The sequence below is a fragment of the Centroberyx gerrardi genome, chromosome 7, assembly GCF_048128805.1.
Source record: "Centroberyx gerrardi isolate f3 chromosome 7, fCenGer3.hap1.cur.20231027, whole genome shotgun sequence".
NCBI lineage: Eukaryota > Metazoa > Chordata > Actinopteri > Beryciformes > Berycidae > Centroberyx > Centroberyx gerrardi.
This window is the reverse complement of record NC_136003.1, coordinates 22,813,532-22,834,922: the sequence shown is the minus strand read 5'-3', so window position 1 is coordinate 22,834,922 and position 21,391 is coordinate 22,813,532. Positions and strand designations below refer to the sequence as shown.

Here is a 21,391-nt window from a genome sequence, read left to right as displayed (position 1 = left end):
TGATGTGGTTAAGTGTACACTGTTTGATGATGTCACATGGGACACCATTTAGTTTCAGTGATGTAGAATTAGTATATATAGACATTTAACTCTTTTAGGAAATGCTTCCATCAATACATGCACAAATGGATACCAAAAATCTTGTTTTGCCGCAGGCCCCCAGAAATCTGTCAAAAACAACAACAACACATTATACAAAATGGAAATGTATTAACTCATTACCACACTCACCTCCCCTATGATTTATTTCCTGCTTTAGAGCTATTTTAATTTATTTTTATTTCCCTTGTAATTTGATTTACCTCATCACCTTGGTTTTTTTGTATTTTGGTTTTAATGATTGCATGTGTTATGAGGTGAAATGTTAAGCTGCTTGTTTTTTGTTGTTTATTTTTTATCTCACCTGCAAAGTTTCATTGCATTTCTTGTTTATATGTAAACTAAATCATGTTCTACAGGAATGTATGTTTTCCTGAACAAGGAAACAAACTGTCATAGTTTAGTATAGTTTGACATGACCTGAGAAGGAAAGAAAGGCATTATATATCGAGGCTAGGATTAGTGCTGGAGAGTATAGGGGTTTACTTTTTCATGCCAAGGACCCCTAAACAGGTAAGTGTTAAGCCATGGAGCCCTGTTTGGTAAGATTTTGCTCCAGTGACCCACATGTATTGTTGCATATGCTTTAATCCAGAAGTGGGGAGATAATACTGGGGAGAGTGAAACCGCTGATCAGAATAATAATTATTCTATTCTCTCGTAGGGCTAACCTCTAGTAAATGAAACAATTAATAATTTAGGAAATCAATAAATACTTAAATTAAATACTACAATTTTAACTATTCCTTATTTTACCTGAGGACCCCCTGGAGCTCTCTCAAGGAGCCCTAGGGGTCCCCAGCCCCTACTTTGTGAACCACTGTGCCAGAGCATCATTTGCAGCAGCAAAGAGTCCGAGAGGGTCGAGATGGTGATAAATTCAGACAGGAAACCTTATTCAGTGATATTAAAGCGTGTCTGTCAGGGAGCAATTTGCAGGAAGGAGAGAGAGAGGTGAGAGAGGAGTTTCCACTGCCTCAGGCTCCAGATCTGAACGATGATGCTGTGTGGTTCACTTGATTTGTTTAAAGGGGTGGGGTTTAGTGTACATTTTAACTTAGACTTCAGATTGAGTCTTTTGTATGGATGACCAAGCCTGCCATATAAATAAATAAATAAATAAATGCACAGAGAAAATGGGAAATAAGTTAATGAACGCACAAATAACTATATGAATAAATTTATTAATTCCCTACTTCTGTATTTATTTATACTTTTTTATTTATTAATTCATTGATTTCACTTTTTCTCTATGCGTCTATTCTTTATTTGATTGATTCATTCATTTATTTCCCTTTTTCTCTGTGCATTTACAAATGTATTTATTTATTTATTTATTGTTATGACAGACGTGGTCCTCCATACTTTTGAAGTTGCAGTTTGAACGTCTCTATTGACTGTAATACTGTCTCTGGCAGTTTCACAGGTTAGTGTGAAGAATAGGCATACCTGTTCATTTCCTGCAGAGGGCAGCAGCGTGACTGTGATGTCTGCTCTCGGCCTCAAACCTCACGAGAAGAAGAAGTAGCAAAGGGCGGCCTTCGGCGACAGTACCACATCTAGCCAAGTTATTTTAGCTACAACGGAAAATCACTCTTCCTCAATTTAAATAGCCACCGTAAGGTCTGTTTAACAAAAAGATCCATTCATGTAAGTATGTGCGTCAGCCATTATTCACTCATTTATGTAATGTTTCTTACGGCTGGACTAGGAGCTAAACATCTACAACTCGCTATTGTTTGCGTTGAGAAACTAGTTTAAGTTGGACAAGAAGAGAGACATGCCTTTGCTTTGTTAGGTCCAGTCTACTTCCTAGAATCTTCGTCGGCTGCCTAGTAACGTCCGTATCTTGCCAACAACTGAGGCAACTGTTATGTGTTTCCAAATCAAATGAACTGTTTTCGAGTCGTTAGCTTGTTAACGTTTTCAGCTACAACTTGCTAACATTTGCTAGCAGATGATGATAGCTAACATGAAGTCTACTACAGTTTGAGCTCCCCGGCCGCGGGTAGTAACGTTACACGTGCGCTAACATAAATGCGCCCATTATCGGACACATCCCTGTCTGAGGTGCTCCTTTCCCCTTTCCCGCACAAACTGGACGACGACCCCACAGCGAGTCCACAGTAGTCAAACAGCATCCGAAGAGTTACCTTGTAATGATTCATATGGTCTTAGAACAAAGTCAATTTGATCTCTGTTTACCGAAACAGGTTAGGCGCATCCGCCAAGGCTAGCGCTATTTTCCCGATTCCTACGCCTTGTATCAGCGGGTAGTGCAGTAGCCCAGATCCTCATCTGGCCAACAAATAGTTTTGGAAGAAGTGTGAAGTGATGTCGAGAAAAGGCCAAAACATTAACAGGCAATGAGCATTAACTACGACAGGGCTTGGCTGCATTTCTGATATTGGTTTGCGTCGACAGTCGTCCATCATACGAAAAATGCGACAGATGCTTACATGTTTAGAGTGAACTACTTTGACACAATCTGTGGTTTGTTAGCGATTCTAATGAAACATTTGATGGGTTTATTGGAAAGTAGGCGGAAAGGCTTAAACGTTCGTCCGAGCTAGCAAAACTGTGTCCGATAATGGACCTCCTGGCGTTAAGTGTCAAGTTAAATCGTTTCCGAGTAAACTTGCTATCACCCATTGCTTCAAATAGTTGTCAATGTAACGCGGATGTAGTAAACGGTAAACCATCGGGTTACTAAAGTCATCGGCTTGCTAGTCAACGAAATATAAGTAACATTAATTGAACTTATTGTGTTCCGGATCTATACGTGTGTCGTCATTGCTAAATGCGGAAGCTGTAAACGAAACGTTGAGGCAAGGGAAGAAGGATGAAGCTCATCAAGAATCTGCCAGTAATATGATGGCTGTCAACTTTCTTATCTTAATTGTGTCAGTTCACCAGTTGGACTAGCCACAGATGGTGGTTCATGGTGATTCATGAAACGGTTGGCTAATGTTCATTTTGTCAGCTCCGGTCATTTATTGCCAGTGACAATCAATGTGGTGTCAACATTACAGGTGCTGACTCCCAGGACAGGATATTAACACGCAAACATGTCTGGTGCGTGTCAGGACAGAAGGAGTCGCTGGCAGGAGATTCAGAAAGGACTACAGTTCATTCAGTAAGTGTCATGTCAGGTCACTGGGTCTTAAAATGGGGAAGCACCCCCACATGTCACTATTATTTCACTCAGTGGAAGTTGGCACAAGTATATAAAGTATAATGATGACTATTCTGATGATAGGTGGCCCTCTCCCTACTATTGTCATCACCCAGCCTACAGTATAGAAAGTTCTGGAAGTTGTATAACAACAAAAACCTCAGATGGGGTTCCTTGGGTGCAGTCTTATCAAGTAGGAGTCTGTCTGTTTGAAGTTAGGGAAGCCTGTTTAAGGTTGTCACTGAATGTTCCCACAATACTGAAGACTAGGCTTTTTGTAGGATACTGATATTAAGTTATTGCCAATGCAAACAATCTTCAAAACAAGTGTACATAAAATACCATGTTATACATTCTTTTGCATGCATGACATGACAATGAGGACAGAAGAAGTGAATCTCCTATAAATTCACAAAGTCTGTTTCTACCAATAGTAAACAACTTTCCCACTGGCCATAGTTAAGTATTCATCAGCAGGACAAATCAGTCTTGCATCATGCAGTGTTTTCCAGAAGCGCTGGCTGCCGGCCAGATAGCTGATTGCTGACTCCTTTCCTGCCAGCTAGTTTTAATTTTTGTTTTTAATGTGGGATATTCTCCTGATTTGTTAATCGTATTCATGTTAGCAGCTTTGTAATCACGCTCCAGGGAGACCTTCAGTATCTCCACAATTTGTTTTAGAACAGTGCCAGTGCAGGGGAAAGGATCGTTGCTCTTGTTGCATTGCATCCAATCCAACAGAGGCCTTTTTTGAGAACACAAAAGTGAACACTGAAATTTTATAAATTTGCCCAAGACTATTGCCCCTACTCACCAGTTTGATTTGATTTGACAGTGTTCAGATTAGCGTGCATATCGTTAGGCCTTACAAGATACAGTTGGATTTGTTGAAGAATACTAGTATCTAAAGTCTTTTATCAAATTCTGTATATATGATTTACAAAAAAAAAGGACTCAAAGTTGAAGAAAACATATACACTTGTGATTGCTATCTTGCTTGGCACTATCCGGACTGAATTGACCAGCTGATGCCCATAGTGTGCTAAGTCTTGAAGTAAATGACATTGTACATGCAGCAGCGTTACACCCTCCCTAGTGATGGTGAGATTATGCTTGAAACATGAGATTAATGAACGTGTATTTTTCTCAAATTAATTGTGAGAGAAAGTTGTCATGCTGGCAATGTATTCCAGTTCATGATTTGCAAGGGAAAGCAGTCCGATACTATTTGGATACTCCTGATGGGTTTTTAATGCCTAAAGTGAATGAAATGCAGATGCGTGTTGCAAGGTGCACTGGGGGCCACTGAGAAAGTCGCCCCAGGAATCTAACTGTGCAAGAAAGTCTAAGTCTGCTTCAGTCAGGAAAGAAAATACCAAATCTGCTTTACAATTTTCAAACTTCTGTTTTTGAGTATGGATGTAATGATGCATTCAGCTAATCAGTTCCATGCACGATACTGGGGTTCACAGTTTTATATTATGATATTTTGAGCAAAATCTGAAGGAAGACAGTTGTGACTGAAAAAATACCTTTTTTATTTCTATTGTCTAGCATAAGCAGCATCAACATCGATTCACACTTGAACTTTTAAACGATAACCAAGAGACTCTTGAATATTTCTTTGAATATCTGTTTTTTCTGCCAAATCCTTACTACCACCAGTTGAACCTAGTCAAACAATTCCAGGGTTTCCCATATAATGTTAATATTTGGGCGGCCCACACAAGTACATTTTAGATTAATTTTGGGTGCTGTGATGCTTGTGTTCAGATTTGGTATTTCACCACACGTCCACACTTTGACCTTGTATGTGGCGGTGATTCCTTCATTTAGTTTGGCCACCTGTTCACCATTATTGATATGAGAGGACAGACTACTAATACTATAGATCTCTCATGTAATGGATCACAGGCTATGGTTATGGCTAAAGTGATAATCCCAAATATTATGATAGGTTTTAGGATTGTAGTTTTTAATCTCGATGATTTGAGAAACAAAATGATCTACAGCAGACATTCAAAATGAAATGTATCAGTATTGCTGACATGCCAATGTTCTATGATTTGTTTGATTTATGAATTGTGGAAATTCAAATGGCAGTGTGAATACACAATTCTGCAGCCTTACACTGAGCAGTATTAGTTGTATGTTCAGCCATGTATTTTGCAATGTCCTGTTATTCTATTTGATCACATGAAACTTTAATGATCCCTGTATGTTGTTTGCATTTAGATCGACCCTGCCATTTCCTGGAACTCAAGAACAGTATGAGGTGAGGATGCGTAAATTTTGATGTGCTGTTACAGCTTTCATTTTGTGTCCCTCCTAGTATGTATTATATATGTGTGTAGTTTAATTCATTTAGGGACATAAAATAGCACACGAATGAAAGGGCAAATGAGCCTCATAATGTACTGCTTTTACATTTTCCTACTGATATGGTTGCTTTTGTCTGTTCAGGTGTTTATTCAGGACCTCGTGTGGAATCTTTTTGGAGAAGGAAATGACGTATTTAAAGAAGGGGAATGGACCAAATCCATTGAAATGTACACAGAGGCCTTGAGTATAGCGGAATATGCTGACTCGGAAGAAATCTCCGTTCCGACAGGATTATTGGAAAAGCTGTACGCAAATCGAGCCGCAGCGTACTTGAACGTTGTTCCGGTAAGTAAGATGTGACGGTCACATTTGGACCCCTTTCACACACGACTCGGGGAATATTACAGAAAGCCACATTTTTTCCATGAGTAGTAGGTAGCAGCTTGTGCTCTCACATTAGGGAGAGAATATTATTGATTTTGGTTGTCATTGTTTTTTTTAAGAAGTGGCAGCCACAGATCATATATCAATGTTGTAATTCTGTTCATTCATTTGTTCAAATTTTATTGTCCCGTTATGAAAATGTAATTGGCAGATGTAATTGGCGGGTTTACATGAAAAACACACAATGACACATAATAAAAATAAAATGAATAAGATGGAAGAGCAATAAAACGCATAAGAAATCACCGCACCATATACCGAACGGACAAACATCAGCTGATAAGACCAGACGGGGAATCAGTAGCTCAGTGTAGTGCAATAAAAAATCTTTGATCAGTGCAAAAACAAAGCACTCACACAGGCACAAGAAGCAACATCATTTCATGTGTAAATTAAGCCAAAGTCTAATTGCAGTGCAGATAAATAAATCCCTTGAGTTTCGGCACTTGAAAGCGGCGCCCAGGGCATTTGAGAACAGCATCAGCCTTCCTCACCAAAAGCCTCTCAGAGATTTCAATTACTTGTGCCTGGCTTACACCAATAACCTCACTGGCTATTTTGAAACTCCCCAATATTATTGCCAGGGTGGGAAATTAACTTTTTGATTCATGAGCTACTCTGTCTGGTAGATTCTTAAATTCTACCAGCCACTCACATTTTTTACCAGTGACTTTTTAAAAGAAGTGTTAAAGGCTTGTTTTGGCTATAGGCTACAGTTCAAAAACCAGCCAGTCACGTATCTTCCCTCACTCATCATGATGTCACTTCTCATGAAATATCGCTTTTTTTTCCTTTGGCTCTGATGTCTCCTTTGGTTGTTGCAACACACCACATTTCTTCTTTCTGTGTCTGCTGGCCTCTTAATCACAATATAACATATAGTTTCTCAAACTGGCAAGCCAGGCTACAATGCAAATTTATTTGCATTGCAGACAAGGTCATCATTTGTCACACATGCTAGGAGGTCATTTTCCAGAGGAAAAACAAACAACCACTCCTGTGCCTTCTTGCATTTATGTATGCATGAGAGCAAAACAAAGCTGCTGTCCACCACATCTGCCAGATATTTATAATTGTCCACCAGTTAATTTCCTTGCCTTTTTATTACAGTGGGTTTGGGGGTGGGGTGTAACCTAAAGGCAATTGCCATGACCTTAGTTTTGAGAACATAATGAGAGATGCAGTGAGATTCCATGAGATGGAATTTGGGTTCTAAAACCGTTGAGCTCCACAGTTTAATGGATCAATAAAAATACACTGACAAGGTAGGAAGTTGATGAATTGCTTGTTTTCATGAATAAATGAAATGGCAAATGATCAACCTAAAGGTATGAGGTGGAGGCATAATGATGAATGGATTTACTTAATGAAGTTTTAGCATTAACATTTTTCCTACTTGTCTCACTGTTTTGTGAGACAAGTAGTTATGCAGCTGCCCTTATGTGTGGCTTATCAGAAACACAACTGAAAGCATAATGAAATGATAGAGTACTAACATGCAGTGGGCTGCCGGAGCTCTATGACCCCAAATTCTCATCTTTACTAGAGAGAACTGGCAGCAGATGATAGCTGGGACATTTAATTGCAAGTATCATGGTCAAGTAAAACCTGATTCTTGAATTAGTGGCAGTGAATTAGTTAAAACATATTTATACAGGTTCCTACCCAGGAATTTAATATTTCCCAGGTCTGGAATTGGGCAAAAAGTTGGGAAAGGTATGAGGAAAAACAACTGCTGGTCACTGGCAAATCATTGACTATATTTGTCATTGTAGACGCGCTGTAATTCCACACATGTTTTATGTTGTAATGATTCATCTCAGATTTTGGAGTGATATGGCCTAGTTGACAGCCACTATCAGCATGTATCATATTGAATGCTTCCCAAAATCCTAATCTATTGAACAAATGAAGATCCAGGGAAAAAAGATCCTTCATTTCAGGAAAGATTGATGCTTTTGAAGTGCAGCCAACTCCTTTTTCTTGTCACTGTCTAAGCAACATTCAACAATGTGATCTGGCAGGAAAAACCGCTCTGCCGGTTCCTAGACTCCACATGCCACGCCTATCGGTTCCTGCCTGACTCACTAAACCTTTAAAATCAATTTATGATTAAACTTAGCAAAAGTGAGATTTCTTGATTCACAATGTGTCCCTTACAGCACTACTGTTGAATATGTATACCTGTTCTAATTCTGAGAAAATTAAATAAACTTTTTTCCCCCCCTTAGGGACTCTATGACCAAGCATTAGAAGACTGTGAGAAATCTCTCCATCTGAATGAGGGGAACTACAAAGCGCTATACAGAAAAGCAAAATCATTGAAAGAATTGGGGAGACATCAAGAGGCCTATGAGGCTGTTGCCAAATGTTCTCTAACAGTGCCTCAGGTAAGATGTAATAAAATATTTATCAGCGTATTCATGTTAATCCCACCAAATGTGCACAGAATGTACTCGCTAGTTTTTTGTTTGGTTGGTTCTTTGTTTTATTTGTTTTAACAAAGTTGACAAAAGTTAAGCAAATTGAAATGGGCATGCGCCAGCCGGGGCCCGTGATGCCGGTGGGCACGGCTCGTCCAACGCAGGCAGAAAGTGTTGCTGTGTCTCTGGCGAGCTGCCTGAAGCGGAGAGGGGATTCTGGCTGCATTAGCTCAGCATAAAAATACATTTGGTTGGTTCTGTTTCTACAGTTTTAATTGCTACATGGATACTGCCAATAATGCTAACATTGTATAACATAAATAGTCAGTTTGTTAGTGATATGGTAATCCATAGTAATACAGGTCTTACCCATGTTCGTTGGCAGTCTTTGATTGGATGGTTTATTGGAGCCTGCTAGTTTTAGCTAGAATTGAGAAACTGGAGGTAGAACTGAATATCTAACTTCTGGTGTCATTGGCAGCTGTATTTGATTTATGTCATACTCTTGGTGGGACACAGTGCGGAGGGCACCAGAGCAGATGAAACAATAGCTGACTCAACCTCTGTACATAAAATTAAAATGTACACCAAAACTATCCTTGGTATCATTGAGAGATGAGCAGCAGAGCTGTAAACAAATTACCCAAGCTACAGCAACTGGATTGAAGGGTACATTGAAGCTGAAACCTGCTCATATCAATGCTTCAGTGTTGTTAAATGTGTAAGTTGTAGCCTATAACTACTTAAGTTTTACCTGGCTGAAGTCACCGAGCGTATGTTGGGATTTTCCTAATACTAGCGCTCAAACTGTAATTGCTGTCAGTTAATAAGAATTACTGGTTGGTTTAGAGATAAATGTAACATTAACAAGTAGCTGACTGCTGACATGAGCTAACATTATAGATAGGTGAACCATTTGTGTGAGCAGGTCCTGTCTTCATCATCATGGAAGTTCCCTAATTCCCCATTCCAGCTGCTTTCTCATTATGTTTGCTATTGGATATATTAAGCTACCCCACTGCCTGTAAATGAGAAAGTTTTATATCATTTGCTCCATTTGCATATGTGATACTTTGTTGAGTTTACTTTATTTGTTGCTAAAGTATTTGGTTGGAGAAATGTTGCTCAGAACCCCGTACTACAGGTTAAAAATGGAAGTCTGAGCAAATTTATCCCAAAATTTCTATTTATCTCCAATAATCACTTCACAATCACTTTGTTGCATAATAAAATATGCATAAAAATCAGGGGTGGTGAATACTGTCCAAGGTGTCTTTGAATAACTACTGTGTATGTGGTTTGTTTCCCTAGGATCCCAGTGTCATACAGCTGACTCAGGACCTTGCCAAAACATTGGGATTGAAAATCCGTAAAGCTTATGTTAGGAGTAAGGTAGGTGTGTCTCAGGAACTCCCTCACAATCACCAGAAACTTGTGATAATCACTCCAAACACAAAATCTGACTACCATATCTGGCTTTTGGATAGAGTTATTCATGTTCACATATATAGGGCTGCCCTAGCCATATAAGTAACATAATGTATTAATACTTATTTGATTAAATAAGTAAACTGAGTGGTGTTCCCCTTTAACAGCCTGCCTTGAACGCCCTGCGTGGATCTAGTTATTCAGACGCATCATGTGACAAGGTAAGGGATATGATGCTTTTTTCCCCTGCACAGTAGAAAATATACTATTACGATAAATAAATGGTTTAATGCCATTCTTTTTGCATTCATTCAGTTTTCTCATGGCTCTACTTCAGTGGAAGATATAGAAATAGGTAAGTTATCGTAATTTGAACAGCTATGATTTGATCATTGTAGATGGCGGGGGAGTAAAGTCATTCTTCTCCCTTTCCCTCCCATGTGTTTTAGAAGTGCCTCAGCTGGGTCAGGATGGTGGAGCTTCAGTCCCGGTCCAAGTTCCGGCGGCAGTGCACCCGCCTCTGAATGATAAAGTGGTGGATGAAGTTCCTCCCAGCAACAGCATCTCCTCTGTGCCGGCTCCCGAGGCGCCCAGCTTCGAGCCCGTCCCCCTGCCTGTGTCTGCGCCTGCGTCAGTCTCTCTTCCCGTGCCCACATTGGTCAACGGATCTAGAACCATCAAGTCTTGCCCGTTGCCCGAGTCCAGTCAAGATTACGATGCAGAAATCATTGGGGATGACCTCGATGATCTACTGGACCAAGCCGGCCCCTCGGAATCTGCCATGGTTAGTGCAGATATGACCGGAGGATCTCGCTGATGAATACGATGTGACAGCGCGTCTATCTATTGACTATCGCTCTGGCTCAGACCGACATAAAATGTGACTTTTGTTTCTCTCTTCCTTTAGGGCATACCCACAGTGAAGGGGCCGCTCCCTCTGCCAACCAGTATTGCCTCAGGCAGTTCCATGCCCAGTCCGTTCCTAATGCCATCTCACATCAGCCCTTTTCTCCACGGTGCCCAGCAGTGTACCGTAAATCTGCCCCCGCTATATCACAAATCAGGATCAAGTGCGTATTTTGGTATGGAGACTTTGGACTCGCTCCCCTCGCCACTGGACTCCTTGGACAGTCTCTCGATATCAGAATATAATCCAGGTATGCTACTGCGTTACCTGGTCTGCTCAGTCACGTCTTTTGACTATGAGGATTAGGGATTTTTACTATTTAGATTTGGCAGCAGGATGGCCTAGAGACCGTCTTTCAATCAGAGGACCCACATCTGCCCTGCTGAAGTGTCCTAGAGCAATACTGAATCCTTTACCAGCTCCTGGGTCTTACTTATGTACTCTAAACTCCCTGTGGAGAGGGTCAAGCGAAAAGAAAATTTCCTTACAGACATCAATAAAGTATCACATTAATATTATTTATTATTATGACTACAATTCAAATTCACAAAGTCAAAATAAACAGAAGTTGTTGATGATGCAGTTATACCTTACATATCATTTTTCCTGCACTAAATGCACTATTTAGACTGTAGCAAGTTGAATTAGCATGTTGGATATTGTTTAACTGATTTTTTTTTTTCCCCATCTCTTCCAGAATATGCTCAGAGTCCGTTCATTACGCAGGTACTGTCTGTTCATGTTATGAATTATAGCTAAGCATTGTCAGTTTTGACATTCATACAGACTTCTATTTGCAGCATTTTAAGATTTTTTCCCCCCCAATTACAGCTGAACAATAATGACAACCCCATGGGAATGGCTGTGGGTATGCCTGATATAAAGGGCCTTCCTGCTGCTGTGGATCTGGCAAAGAATCCATTAGCTGAAACGCATGAATTCAAACAAGCGTGCTCAATCTGCTTCGTCAAAACTGGTGAGAAATCGTTCTGACGGTACAGTTGTGTCACTGTCCACATTCAGAAGTGCAGTGTCTTAGTGGTTGATGTCTGTGGGATACGGCTGTATTTCTTAGTTATTTTCTTACTTTGATATCCACAGGGCCCGGGGTGTTGGATTACACACTTCATACCGAAGACCACAAATGCAAGAAGGATGCTTTACTTGGCAGAATCAAGCACTTGCCAGACAAAACTTGGAAGCTCATTCGACCTAGACCAACAAAAAACCAATACGTTGGACCTTATTACATTTGCAAAGGTAACTGTCAGAGTTCGTACGGTCATGAAAAACCTGGAAAAGTCATTGAAATTTAAAATGCAATTTCCAGGCCCTGGAAAAGTTATGGAAAATAATATTTTTGGAAAAGTCATGGAAATATAGCTGAAGTTGCATCAAATACAATTACTGATTAATCCAAGCATGATAATAGTCACGTAAATTGACACATAACCATCGCGCTTATTAGCCACGTGAAGGGGAAAAAGCACAAGACGCAGCCGCTGTTGCAGGCAGCGCAATTCCTATCAGTGAGTTTATGATCGTAAGTGCTGGTGCGGCAAAGACATCCACCGACGCTACTGCAGTTTCCACTGCAAAGAAACAGACAAGTGTATAGTTTCAACCAAAAACGAAGTCCTCAAAGCTGAGATACTATGGCCATTAAAAAGTATGAATTCGCACTACTCATTCAAGTTCCCGGACAGCCAGATTGCAGCAAGATTTGTCTGCGGTGAGAGAAAGTGTAACTTACTGTGAGCTGGGGAATCAGTAGTTAACACTGGCATTCCTACCCCAATGCACTATTTCTCTCTGTCTCTCTCTGTCTTTCTCATTCATTCTCTTTGTCTCTCTCTCTCTCTTTCATTCTCTCTTTTTCTCATGCTCTCTGATAGAAAATGTGATGGCATTTTTGATTTATCTTTTGAGACATTGACAAAAATCTTAAACTGGTATTGGATTTAAAATATGACAAAATCTAGATGTCTGTCTGGTGTTTATTTGTTCTAGAGAGGCACCATATGTTTGAAATGCAGACCCAATTTTACTTATACAGTGTTACAGTACAAAATTTTCAGTGGTACCGCAGGGAAGTCATTTCTTTTGGTCATGGAAAATAAGTTAAAGGTTGTGGAGAAGTCATTGAAAATCATTGGTTAAAAAGTGTATGAACCCTGAACTGTTATATAATTTCAGAGCGTATAATTGTCATATTTGTTTTGGTCGGTCCTTTTGGAGCCACAGTAGAGCCTTGTTTTTCGAAAAATCACAGCCTTAACATCCAACCAGTCTCCCAAAAAGCAGCAATGTGTTGATGCAAATATATATTCTGTCGATTGTGCTTAATACTCAGAAATGATGCATACAATTTTACAAGAATTTTAACTATAAATGACAAAAAATTATGTCAAGGGTTTTCATTGTTACACAAGAAAACAAGTGGATTCAAATTGTAAAAAGTAATTCTGCCCCATTTACTTATTTTGATTCTAATGGATTCATTGGGTTTTACCAGTTGATAAAATATACCGGCCTCATCTCGGTGGTGGCGGTGAAATCTACAGTCGATGGCTAAAAATGAAAACCCCAATTTCCGAATGTGTGCATGCATGTTAATGTATTGTTGGCTTTTTTATCCAGAAATGTAGTACATTTTGGTATGAAGAATATTTAATTAGTGAGTCGTCCTGGATAAGAGTCAATGCTTAAAATGGTACCTTTTGTGGTTTTAGAGGTCGCCATTGGAGAAGAGTGCCTATACCCTGGCCACTGCACATTTGCATACTGCCAGGAAGAGATTGATGTTTGGACCCTGGAGCGAAAAGGGTTTATCTCCAGGGAGCTGCTGTTCGACCCTTTTGGGCCCAACTGCAACATCAGGTTGACTGTCCCCAAGATCCTACAGGAACACCATGGGATATTCATGTTTCTCTGCGGAGTGAGTAATGGCTTTTTACCAGATATTGCATGAAATCAAGGTGTGGGTAGCTTACAGTTTTTTACGATTGCTAGCAACCTTTTATCAGTTCTGTAGTCACATTTTCATAACTCTTAACACAGTTAGCACAACATCGGTCTGTTGCGGGCCATACCATTAACACATTTCTTGTTCCTTTGACACAAAATGCATTCACTGAACACATTTTAAAAACTCTTGAATTTCTTTTACACACAAGCTCAACCAAGACCAAAACTATGGATTTTTACTGCCAAATTTACAAATGCTTTCACACTGTATGTCAGAACAGATAACCTCATGTTCTAAACCTAACTTATAGGCTAAAGTTGAAGTGAACAGCAGTTCACATTGTACATTGAAACATGTACATTTTTATTGCTAGTGAGAAACAGCTGATTGAAGTTATGCAAATAGACCAATCACAGCTGAACACTGCCAGGGGTGGATAAGGCACGCCAAAAGATACTTCCCAAGGTGCATAGCCAGAGAAAATATAAGGAGTGATGTGGACGAGAACATGTGGCCAAATGCAGAAGACCGGGTAGATTAGAAAAGGACTGTGTATTTTTCTTTTTTTTTCTTCTGTGCCTTTTTCTGTTTGTATATTTTATTTTTACACCACTGTAACCAGCAGCTATACTGCAGATTTTTGTTGATCTCTTGCAGTAATTTCCTATAGCAAATAAAGCCTTTACTGCAGCAATTCTGTAACTTATTCCTTTTTCATATACTGTACATTCTATAAAGTAAAGATGAGTCATTCACTTCTGATATAGAATGTTTGCAAAACATTTACTACACTCAACAAAAGAAAAATGTAGAGTGACTTCAAAAGTAACTGCAGTGCGAAAAACAATTGATTATCAATATACTGTCTATTGTATAAGGGTAGAACTGACACATGTAAAGTAATGCATTTTCTGTAATACCATCTGCTGTTAGTATTTTGTATGTCATTGTGCTGTGATTGACTAAATGTTCCTGTTGGAAGAAAACATGTGCTAGAGTTTTGAAAGAATTATTTGATTTTGAGACATGTTTGCAGTGTTTTGGTAGAGTTAGTGTATTTTGACAAAGTATTCTTGCATTTTGAAAATTAGTGTTGGTGTTTAGTTTACAATATGTGATTTTGAGCATAAAATTAACTGTTTTGCCAACTGTGTGTTGTAGGTGAGTTGGTGTGTGAAGAGTTTAGAAAAAGTATTATAAGTATTGAAAAACGCTTGCTAGCGATCGTAAAAAACTGTAATTATAGTTAATAGAATCACAGTGGTATAACATTCCCAGCACTTTTTGTAGTCCAATGGAGGGGTGTTTAAGATTTATCTTTAACATGTTAGTATTAAAAGAAAAAAGCCTTAAAACATCAAAAATGTTATTGTTACAAACCTTAATGTAATATATACCAATGTATATATTATCTGATCTACAGGTATGCTTTGATCACAAACCCAGAATAATCAGCAAAACCAACAAGGACAACCCTTCTCTTTGCTCTCATCCAGTGACAAAGCATGACTTTGAAGACCATAAGTAAGTAATTTCACATTTCTCTGAAACCCTTGTTTGGTTTATTACTATAAGAAATCTGCTAAATAGTTGTCTGTATCAAAACTGTTTAATATTGTAATGCAGCATGGTTGTATCACTGATATATATATTTAGTGAACAATACACTGGAATGTCTGTTCAGATGAACTACCATTCAGGGATGCCAAGAAGCAGGAAAACATTGTGAGCATTATACTCGTGTTTTTCTTTCAGGTGCCTGGTCCACATTTTAAAGGAGAATACAGTGCGTTATTCCAAAATCAGACCGCTGAGTCCACACTGCCAGCTGGACCTTTGTCGTCACGAGGTTCGCTACGGCTGTGTGAGAGAGGACGACTGCTTCTACGCCCACAGCCTCATCGAGCTGAAGGTCTGGATGATGCAGCAGGAGCTTGGTGAGTCCGCTCTTTGAAAGTACTGACCCGACCGCTGGCTGGGTCTGCTCTTACAATATGGTCCTCCTCACGTTTTCTCTCTCATTTACATTGTCACTTTCAACACCCTCTGGCAGCATTTTTTCCTGCATAGAAATAGTTTAGGCGGCCGCCCAGCTCATGTTCCCCGCTGCCTGAGGAAATTCATGCAAAGAAATGCAAATTCATGGTTTTGTGTTAATTGTGACTATTGAAAATAAGTGTTAAGGTTAGTGACAGCACTGCATTAGCATTTGGATGTGCCTTCAGACTTTTTCTCCTTTTTCTGGCCCCTGTTTTATTTTTGCCTTGTTGATAATTCTGTCTTTTATTAGCATTGACTCATTTATTTATTTTGCATCACATAGGCATCACTCATGAAAATATTGTCCAGGAAGCAAGGAAGTTTTGGAGTGCGACCGCTACCTTGCAAGGAGCCCAGGTAAGGATCCTCAAACATCAGCGGTATTTGATGTTTTTGACTGTATAAATGTGATCTTGGATATATTTACCAAAGCAGGACCAAAGAGATATATGGGTTAAAAACTAAACATGGTTAAACATTCAAAGTGCCTCAACAAGCCACGCAGACTATTAAAACATTTAGGCCCGTGGATAATTTCCCTTTTTAAAGACATTAAGCAGCCTTTAACTTGATGCGTAGGCTTGTAATAAGTATGGAACGTAACCAAAAGACCAAATTAAGATCCTTTCACATTACTGACATCTTTCATCGCTGCAATCTGCCAGGTAAATTAGTAGCATTAGGCTCCATGCCACAGCCAGCACCATCTAATATTGAATATATTAAATATTAAAGCCTTGAGATGCTTCAGGTGGTTGTGTTTTGAAAAGCATCAGTTATATATCTCTGCCTCACTCACAGTAGTTTGGCTTGGATTGCAAGCTGCTATTTTTTTTTTGATCCCATATTGGTGTTCTCCATCAGTGCTGTTGGTTCAAACATCATCCAGTAAAAATAGCTGCAGAAAAAACTATCTGCCTCATCTCTTCACTCTGATTCTATACCAAAATTTGGAAAGAACAAGAACTTTTATTTTTTTATTCTATATTTTCTCTAGTGTCTAAAATGTCATTTCAGCAGCCCATTTACCCCTTGTTGAGAGGCCAAATAACTGTAGTGTTTTTACAGTTGGCTGGAGAAAAGGCTGAACTGTCTCACTTTTCCCACAAGGCTGTGCTAGCTCTAAGCTCTGCAGGTTTTACTGGGAGGAGAAAGGTGTTCTGCAGCACAGAGATATAATCTCATGATTTCTCTGTCCCTCATGTTGCATCAAATGAATTGTAAACAAAACCGTCAGGCTGCTGTGAATTAACTGCCAGTAGGATATGTGTTAAGTGCATTTTGCCTGCTTAATGCCAAATACAGAATTTGGATTCGATTACACCTCATCCTTGTTTATGCAGTGTGTGTCAACAATGTGAAGCTATATTTTGCAGTGTGAATGGCTGATCAACAATATATAAATTGACCTGCCACTTGATGGACTGTTGAAATTGTTGTTTGATTGATTGTTTAGTCACCCAATCCTACAAATTTATCTCCTCAGCAGCTTCCCAATGCACAGAGGAGGTTTGGGCCCCCGAATCTGAAGATGATGTTCGTCTGTGGGCAGTGCTGGAGAAACGGCCAACTGAGTGAAGCAGACAAGAACAAGAAGTATTGTTCAGCCAAGGCCAGACACACGTGAGTATCTGTGGCTGTGACTGAATTTGGTAGTGACAGCTGAATTTATGAATGAGAGTGAATGCGCATATGTATGGTTCACATTGGAGCAGATCAGAGTAAACTGACTAGACTGTATGTCTACTGTATGTCGTTTGCTCCTCCGATCTCGTGATGGCTGTAAATATCTGTAACCATAGTAATGTTTACTTAATATATGGCAGCTACCAGTGTTTTCATTTACTTGACAGGACTGACAGCTGTATTTTGCTGCAGTGTGTACATAGCCTGTATGTCTCAAGATCCTGTGAAGAGCAATATGAATCATGTACCTGCCTTCCATGCCTGTTCTGTCATACTGAGGATGTCTCTCCACCCAGCTATATATTCTGTATGTGCGTTGACTTGATCCCACCTGGCTAGGTGATGTGGATCATTCTTCGGCCTTTAGGAGCATCCTGCTCTTACTTGTGGAGGGAGCCTGAAACGTTGAGGGGGACACGCTGTGTGGATCTGCTTTCATGCACAGTTCAGGTGATCCCATAGTTCTGTAGGAGCTGTTGGAGGCATTGAAGTCCATGATAACACTCAGAGAAAGGGTTGCAGCAGTTAAAGCATTGAAAAATGCAAGCTAATTAAAGACCGCATGAACTTGGTTACGGAATCTCTCATATGGAGCATGTACTGGTTGGAGAGGTAGTCTCTCAACTCAGTGATGGTTAAACTGTAATCTTTATTGACAAATTATCTGTGTCTCAGGTGGTCAAAAGACAGACGGGTGGTGCTGGTAAGTTCCAATGAACGGAAAAAGTGGACAACTGTTCGACCGCTTCCAACCAAAAAGCCCATCCCATCTCAATTTGAGGTATGTGCCTTCTAAACCTAAGGTTAGCAACAAAACTTTATTAAAAATACATTTCCTTTGTGCTGCTGATATAATTCCCCTGCAATGGTCACCAAATTATTATTATTGTTTCTTTTTTAGATTTGCATGCATGTGACTGCTGGCAAGAAGTGCCAATACATTGGGAACTGCACCTTTGCTCACAGTGTAGAGGAAAGAGACCTTTGGACCTACATGAAGGAGAACAACAGTGAGTTTGTCAAGGAGATGGGCTCTCTAACTAGAATTGAATTCATATGTGATGCACCACAGCTATTGTGGACAAGTAATCACACTCAACGTACCCTTGATGTAGTTCCAGATATGGATCAGCTTTATGAGCAGTGGCTGCAGTCTCAGAAGCCTGGCTGGGGCGAGGAGACCTCCAGTAACTCCATGAGGGAGAACGGCAAGCAGATTCACATGCCAACAGACTACGCTGAAGAAGTGGTGAGTTGACAAACCAGCAAATGTCTGAACAAAAATGGTCTTATGGTCAAATTCAATCACGTTTGGATAATATTCCCAAGGGCCAAGTTTTAATCCAAATCTTACTGTTTAATTTATTTCCTTACTTCTCAGTTTTCATTTTTCTGTTGTAGAAATTTAGAATTGAAAACAACGATACGTGTGCTAGTATTGCTATCAAAGCCTACATTATGTAGTATGCTTTTGTATTTGCTTTTGGTAGATATTCAAAGTTTAGTGGTCAGAATCTGTATGTAATGAAAAAAATGGTGCATTCCTAATGCCTTGTTTTTACATTGTGATACAATCTTACTTTATTTTAGTTAATTTGCAAAGTGATTAAAATAAACATTAATAAATAAATAAAAAGAACAGAGATGCTAATCACTAATCTTAAAAAAAAGCGTGTTAATTAAAACCTCACCTCAAAGCAAACAAAAGAAACTAACAACAAAAAAATCAAGATGACAAGCAGAGACAAATGAATTGTATAACAGAATCTAAATGACAAAATTATTTGTTCTGTTGTGTTTTGACAGGCTGGCAATCACTGTTGGCTGTGTGGTAAAAACTGCAACAGTGACAAGCAGTGGCAGCAGCACATCACTTCAGAAAAACACAAAGACAAAGTTTTCAACTCTGAAGACGACCAGAACTGCTGGCAGTATCGATTTCCCACAGGCACTTTCAAAGTTTGTGAGAGGTAAGATTGTCGGCCACAAAAGATCCGTCTCCGGTGACCGATTTTGATTCCATTAGTTTTTGACGGCTGACATTTGATCCCACGTCTGACAGGTTCCTCAAAGGCACGTGCACGGAGGACGACTTGTGTAAGCTGGCGCACGGGAACCAGGAACTAAAAGAGTGGATGGAGCGCAGGGAATTCCTTTTGATGAAACTTGCCAAAGCTAGAAAAGACCATCTAATAGCACCAAATGACAATGACTTTGGTAAATACAGTTTTCTGCTTAAAGACATTAAATAAAATTCTCACTCACTCGCAAAGTATGTCGCAGCATTATATGGCACAGTCTTGAATCAGGTGAGCCTTGAGGGCCTCTGTGGAACAAAGGAAAGAGCCTGATCACAGCATGTTTTTAATGGAGGGCACTCAGGACCGGCCCTAAGAGTGGTGGCTGGTTACTCTGATCAGAGACAAAGGCGCATTACAGACTTAGAACAGCAATCATTTGAGTGAAGGACACTTGAAAGCTTTGCTATGCACCTCTCAGTAGAATGTCTGAACACGGTGACGAAAATGGCATGCGTACTTTGATCAGAGACCTGTTCCAGTACTTACAGTTGACATGGAAAATCATTTATTTTTCATAAGCAGTCTATACGTTTAGGACTTGTTTTCCCCCCTATCATGAGTTTTTAAGTATGGAATACTTAAAATTGACAGTTGAGTTCACGTTCTCTTTATTTTATTCTGTCTGCATAGGTCATTTTCACTTTTTTCCATTTATTTGATAGTGTTACAAATGTAAAGGGCAGCAACCCAAATAAAGGCTTCTTTTTTAAACTCCAGTTGTGTGTTTAAATAATTACACATCTCAAACATGTCAGACAGCAGCAATTATTGACATTTTGTCATCACTGTTGCAAAATTGATTCCTCTATGCAGAAATCAAGATGGAGCAGTCTTTTATTTTCTTTTTGCCTTTTTATTTTAATAACTGGTTTAGAACACAACACATTTGCCAATTTAAATACACGACTCCAGACTTTTAAATGTATTCAAACAAAATTCACTCGGTTTAATTCAGACAATTTTCAAAAGAGGAAATCAGGCCAGCTTAAAAACCAGAATGCATTACTTAAACTTGGTGGGAGTTTTATGGAAGCAGCTGGCCTCTCGCAGGAAATCAGTTACTTGCTTTTCATAATTGGCAGCTTAGTATTGGGAGATGGCTCCTCCTTATACAGTTTTAAGTTTGCTCTAAGTGTGCACTACATTCATACAAAATGATTATTACAAACATGCTGCTGTATGCAACACACTGTATGAACCCAAGACCAAGCTACGTCCAGAAGGTAGGTGAAGATGTGTTCAGCTTGAAGTAAAATCATACTGCAGGCGTGTATCTGGCTTTTGTTCATGGCTCAGCAGATTTCATTTTATAACCGATAACTGAATCAAGATGACATGGCAGACCGCAGAAAAGGTCATCTACTGCATGTACAGCAAGAAGCGGTGCTGCAGGGGCCTAGCGGTTAGAGAGACCGTCCCTCGACCGGATGACCGAGAGTTCAAGCCCCGTGTCGGCAAGCAGCTGCTGAATTGTCCTTGAAGGCCTGCAGCTCCGGAGGCTGCTGCTCTGTAGCTGAGCCTGACCTCTGACCCCTGATCTGTCTGTAGAGTGGGGTCAAGGAAAAAAAAAAAAGCTCTAGGGGATTGTTTAAGCATCACATTTAACTATGTACACGGTTCAAGTAGATGTTTGCTTTATTGATGTGATAAAGAAACAATCAATCCTCCAATAATCTTAATGGCCCATTCCAAGGGGGGTCACTCTTCAGTCCTACTCCCTGATCAGGCGCTTGTTCAGGTACTTGACATCCAGGACTCTCTGCTGTGGTGACATTTCAACACGGGGAAGTATTGAAACGTACTTTGTCAGCTCCAAAC

At 39.7% G+C, this 21,391-nt stretch overlaps 1 protein-coding gene across 3 annotated transcripts; it reads left to right on the top strand.

The window, feature by feature from the left end:
- Positions 1-1,630: 1,630 nt before the first annotated feature.
- On the top strand, positions 1,631-20,671 carry zc3h7a (zinc finger CCCH-type containing 7A). 3 transcript variants are annotated; one of them, XM_078284735.1, is made up of 23 exons: positions 1,631-1,753; positions 3,132-3,235; positions 5,510-5,549; positions 5,738-5,941; positions 8,272-8,430; positions 9,775-9,855; positions 10,059-10,112; positions 10,207-10,246; positions 10,341-10,675; positions 10,799-11,048; positions 11,496-11,524; positions 11,630-11,774; positions 11,900-12,058; positions 13,531-13,736; positions 15,190-15,290; positions 15,522-15,703; positions 16,090-16,163; positions 17,293-17,429; positions 18,168-18,273; positions 18,394-18,502; positions 18,608-18,741; positions 19,299-19,462; positions 19,555-20,670. In XM_078284735.1, exons 2-23 carry the CDS (start codon positions 3,168-3,170, stop codon positions 19,742-19,744), a joined length of 2,967 nt encoding a protein of 988 aa, XP_078140861.1. In that variant the 5' UTR covers positions 1,631-1,753; positions 3,132-3,167; the 3' UTR covers positions 19,745-20,670. The 3 variants fall into 3 exon arrangements, with proteins under 3 accessions (XP_078140861.1, XP_078140862.1, XP_078140860.1); XM_078284736.1 differs by having other exon boundaries at positions 1,637-1,749; positions 17,296-17,429; positions 19,555-20,671; XM_078284734.1 differs by having other exon boundaries at positions 1,637-1,749.
- Positions 20,672-21,391: the final 720 nt, after the last annotated feature.

Excerpts from the sequence above, each read along its gene's own strand:
- zc3h7a (XM_078284735.1), top strand. The coding sequence starts at position 3,168 with ATGTCTGGTGCGTGTCAGGACAGAAGGAGTCGCTGGCAGGAGATTCAG. Across the intron at positions 10,247-10,340 it reads AGTGGAAGATATAGAAATAG|AAGTGCCTCAGCTGGGTCAG; the intron begins GTAAGTTATCGT and ends CATGTGTTTTAG. Across the intron at positions 18,503-18,607 it reads CTACATGAAGGAGAACAACA|TTCCAGATATGGATCAGCTT; the intron begins GTGAGTTTGTCA and ends CCCTTGATGTAG.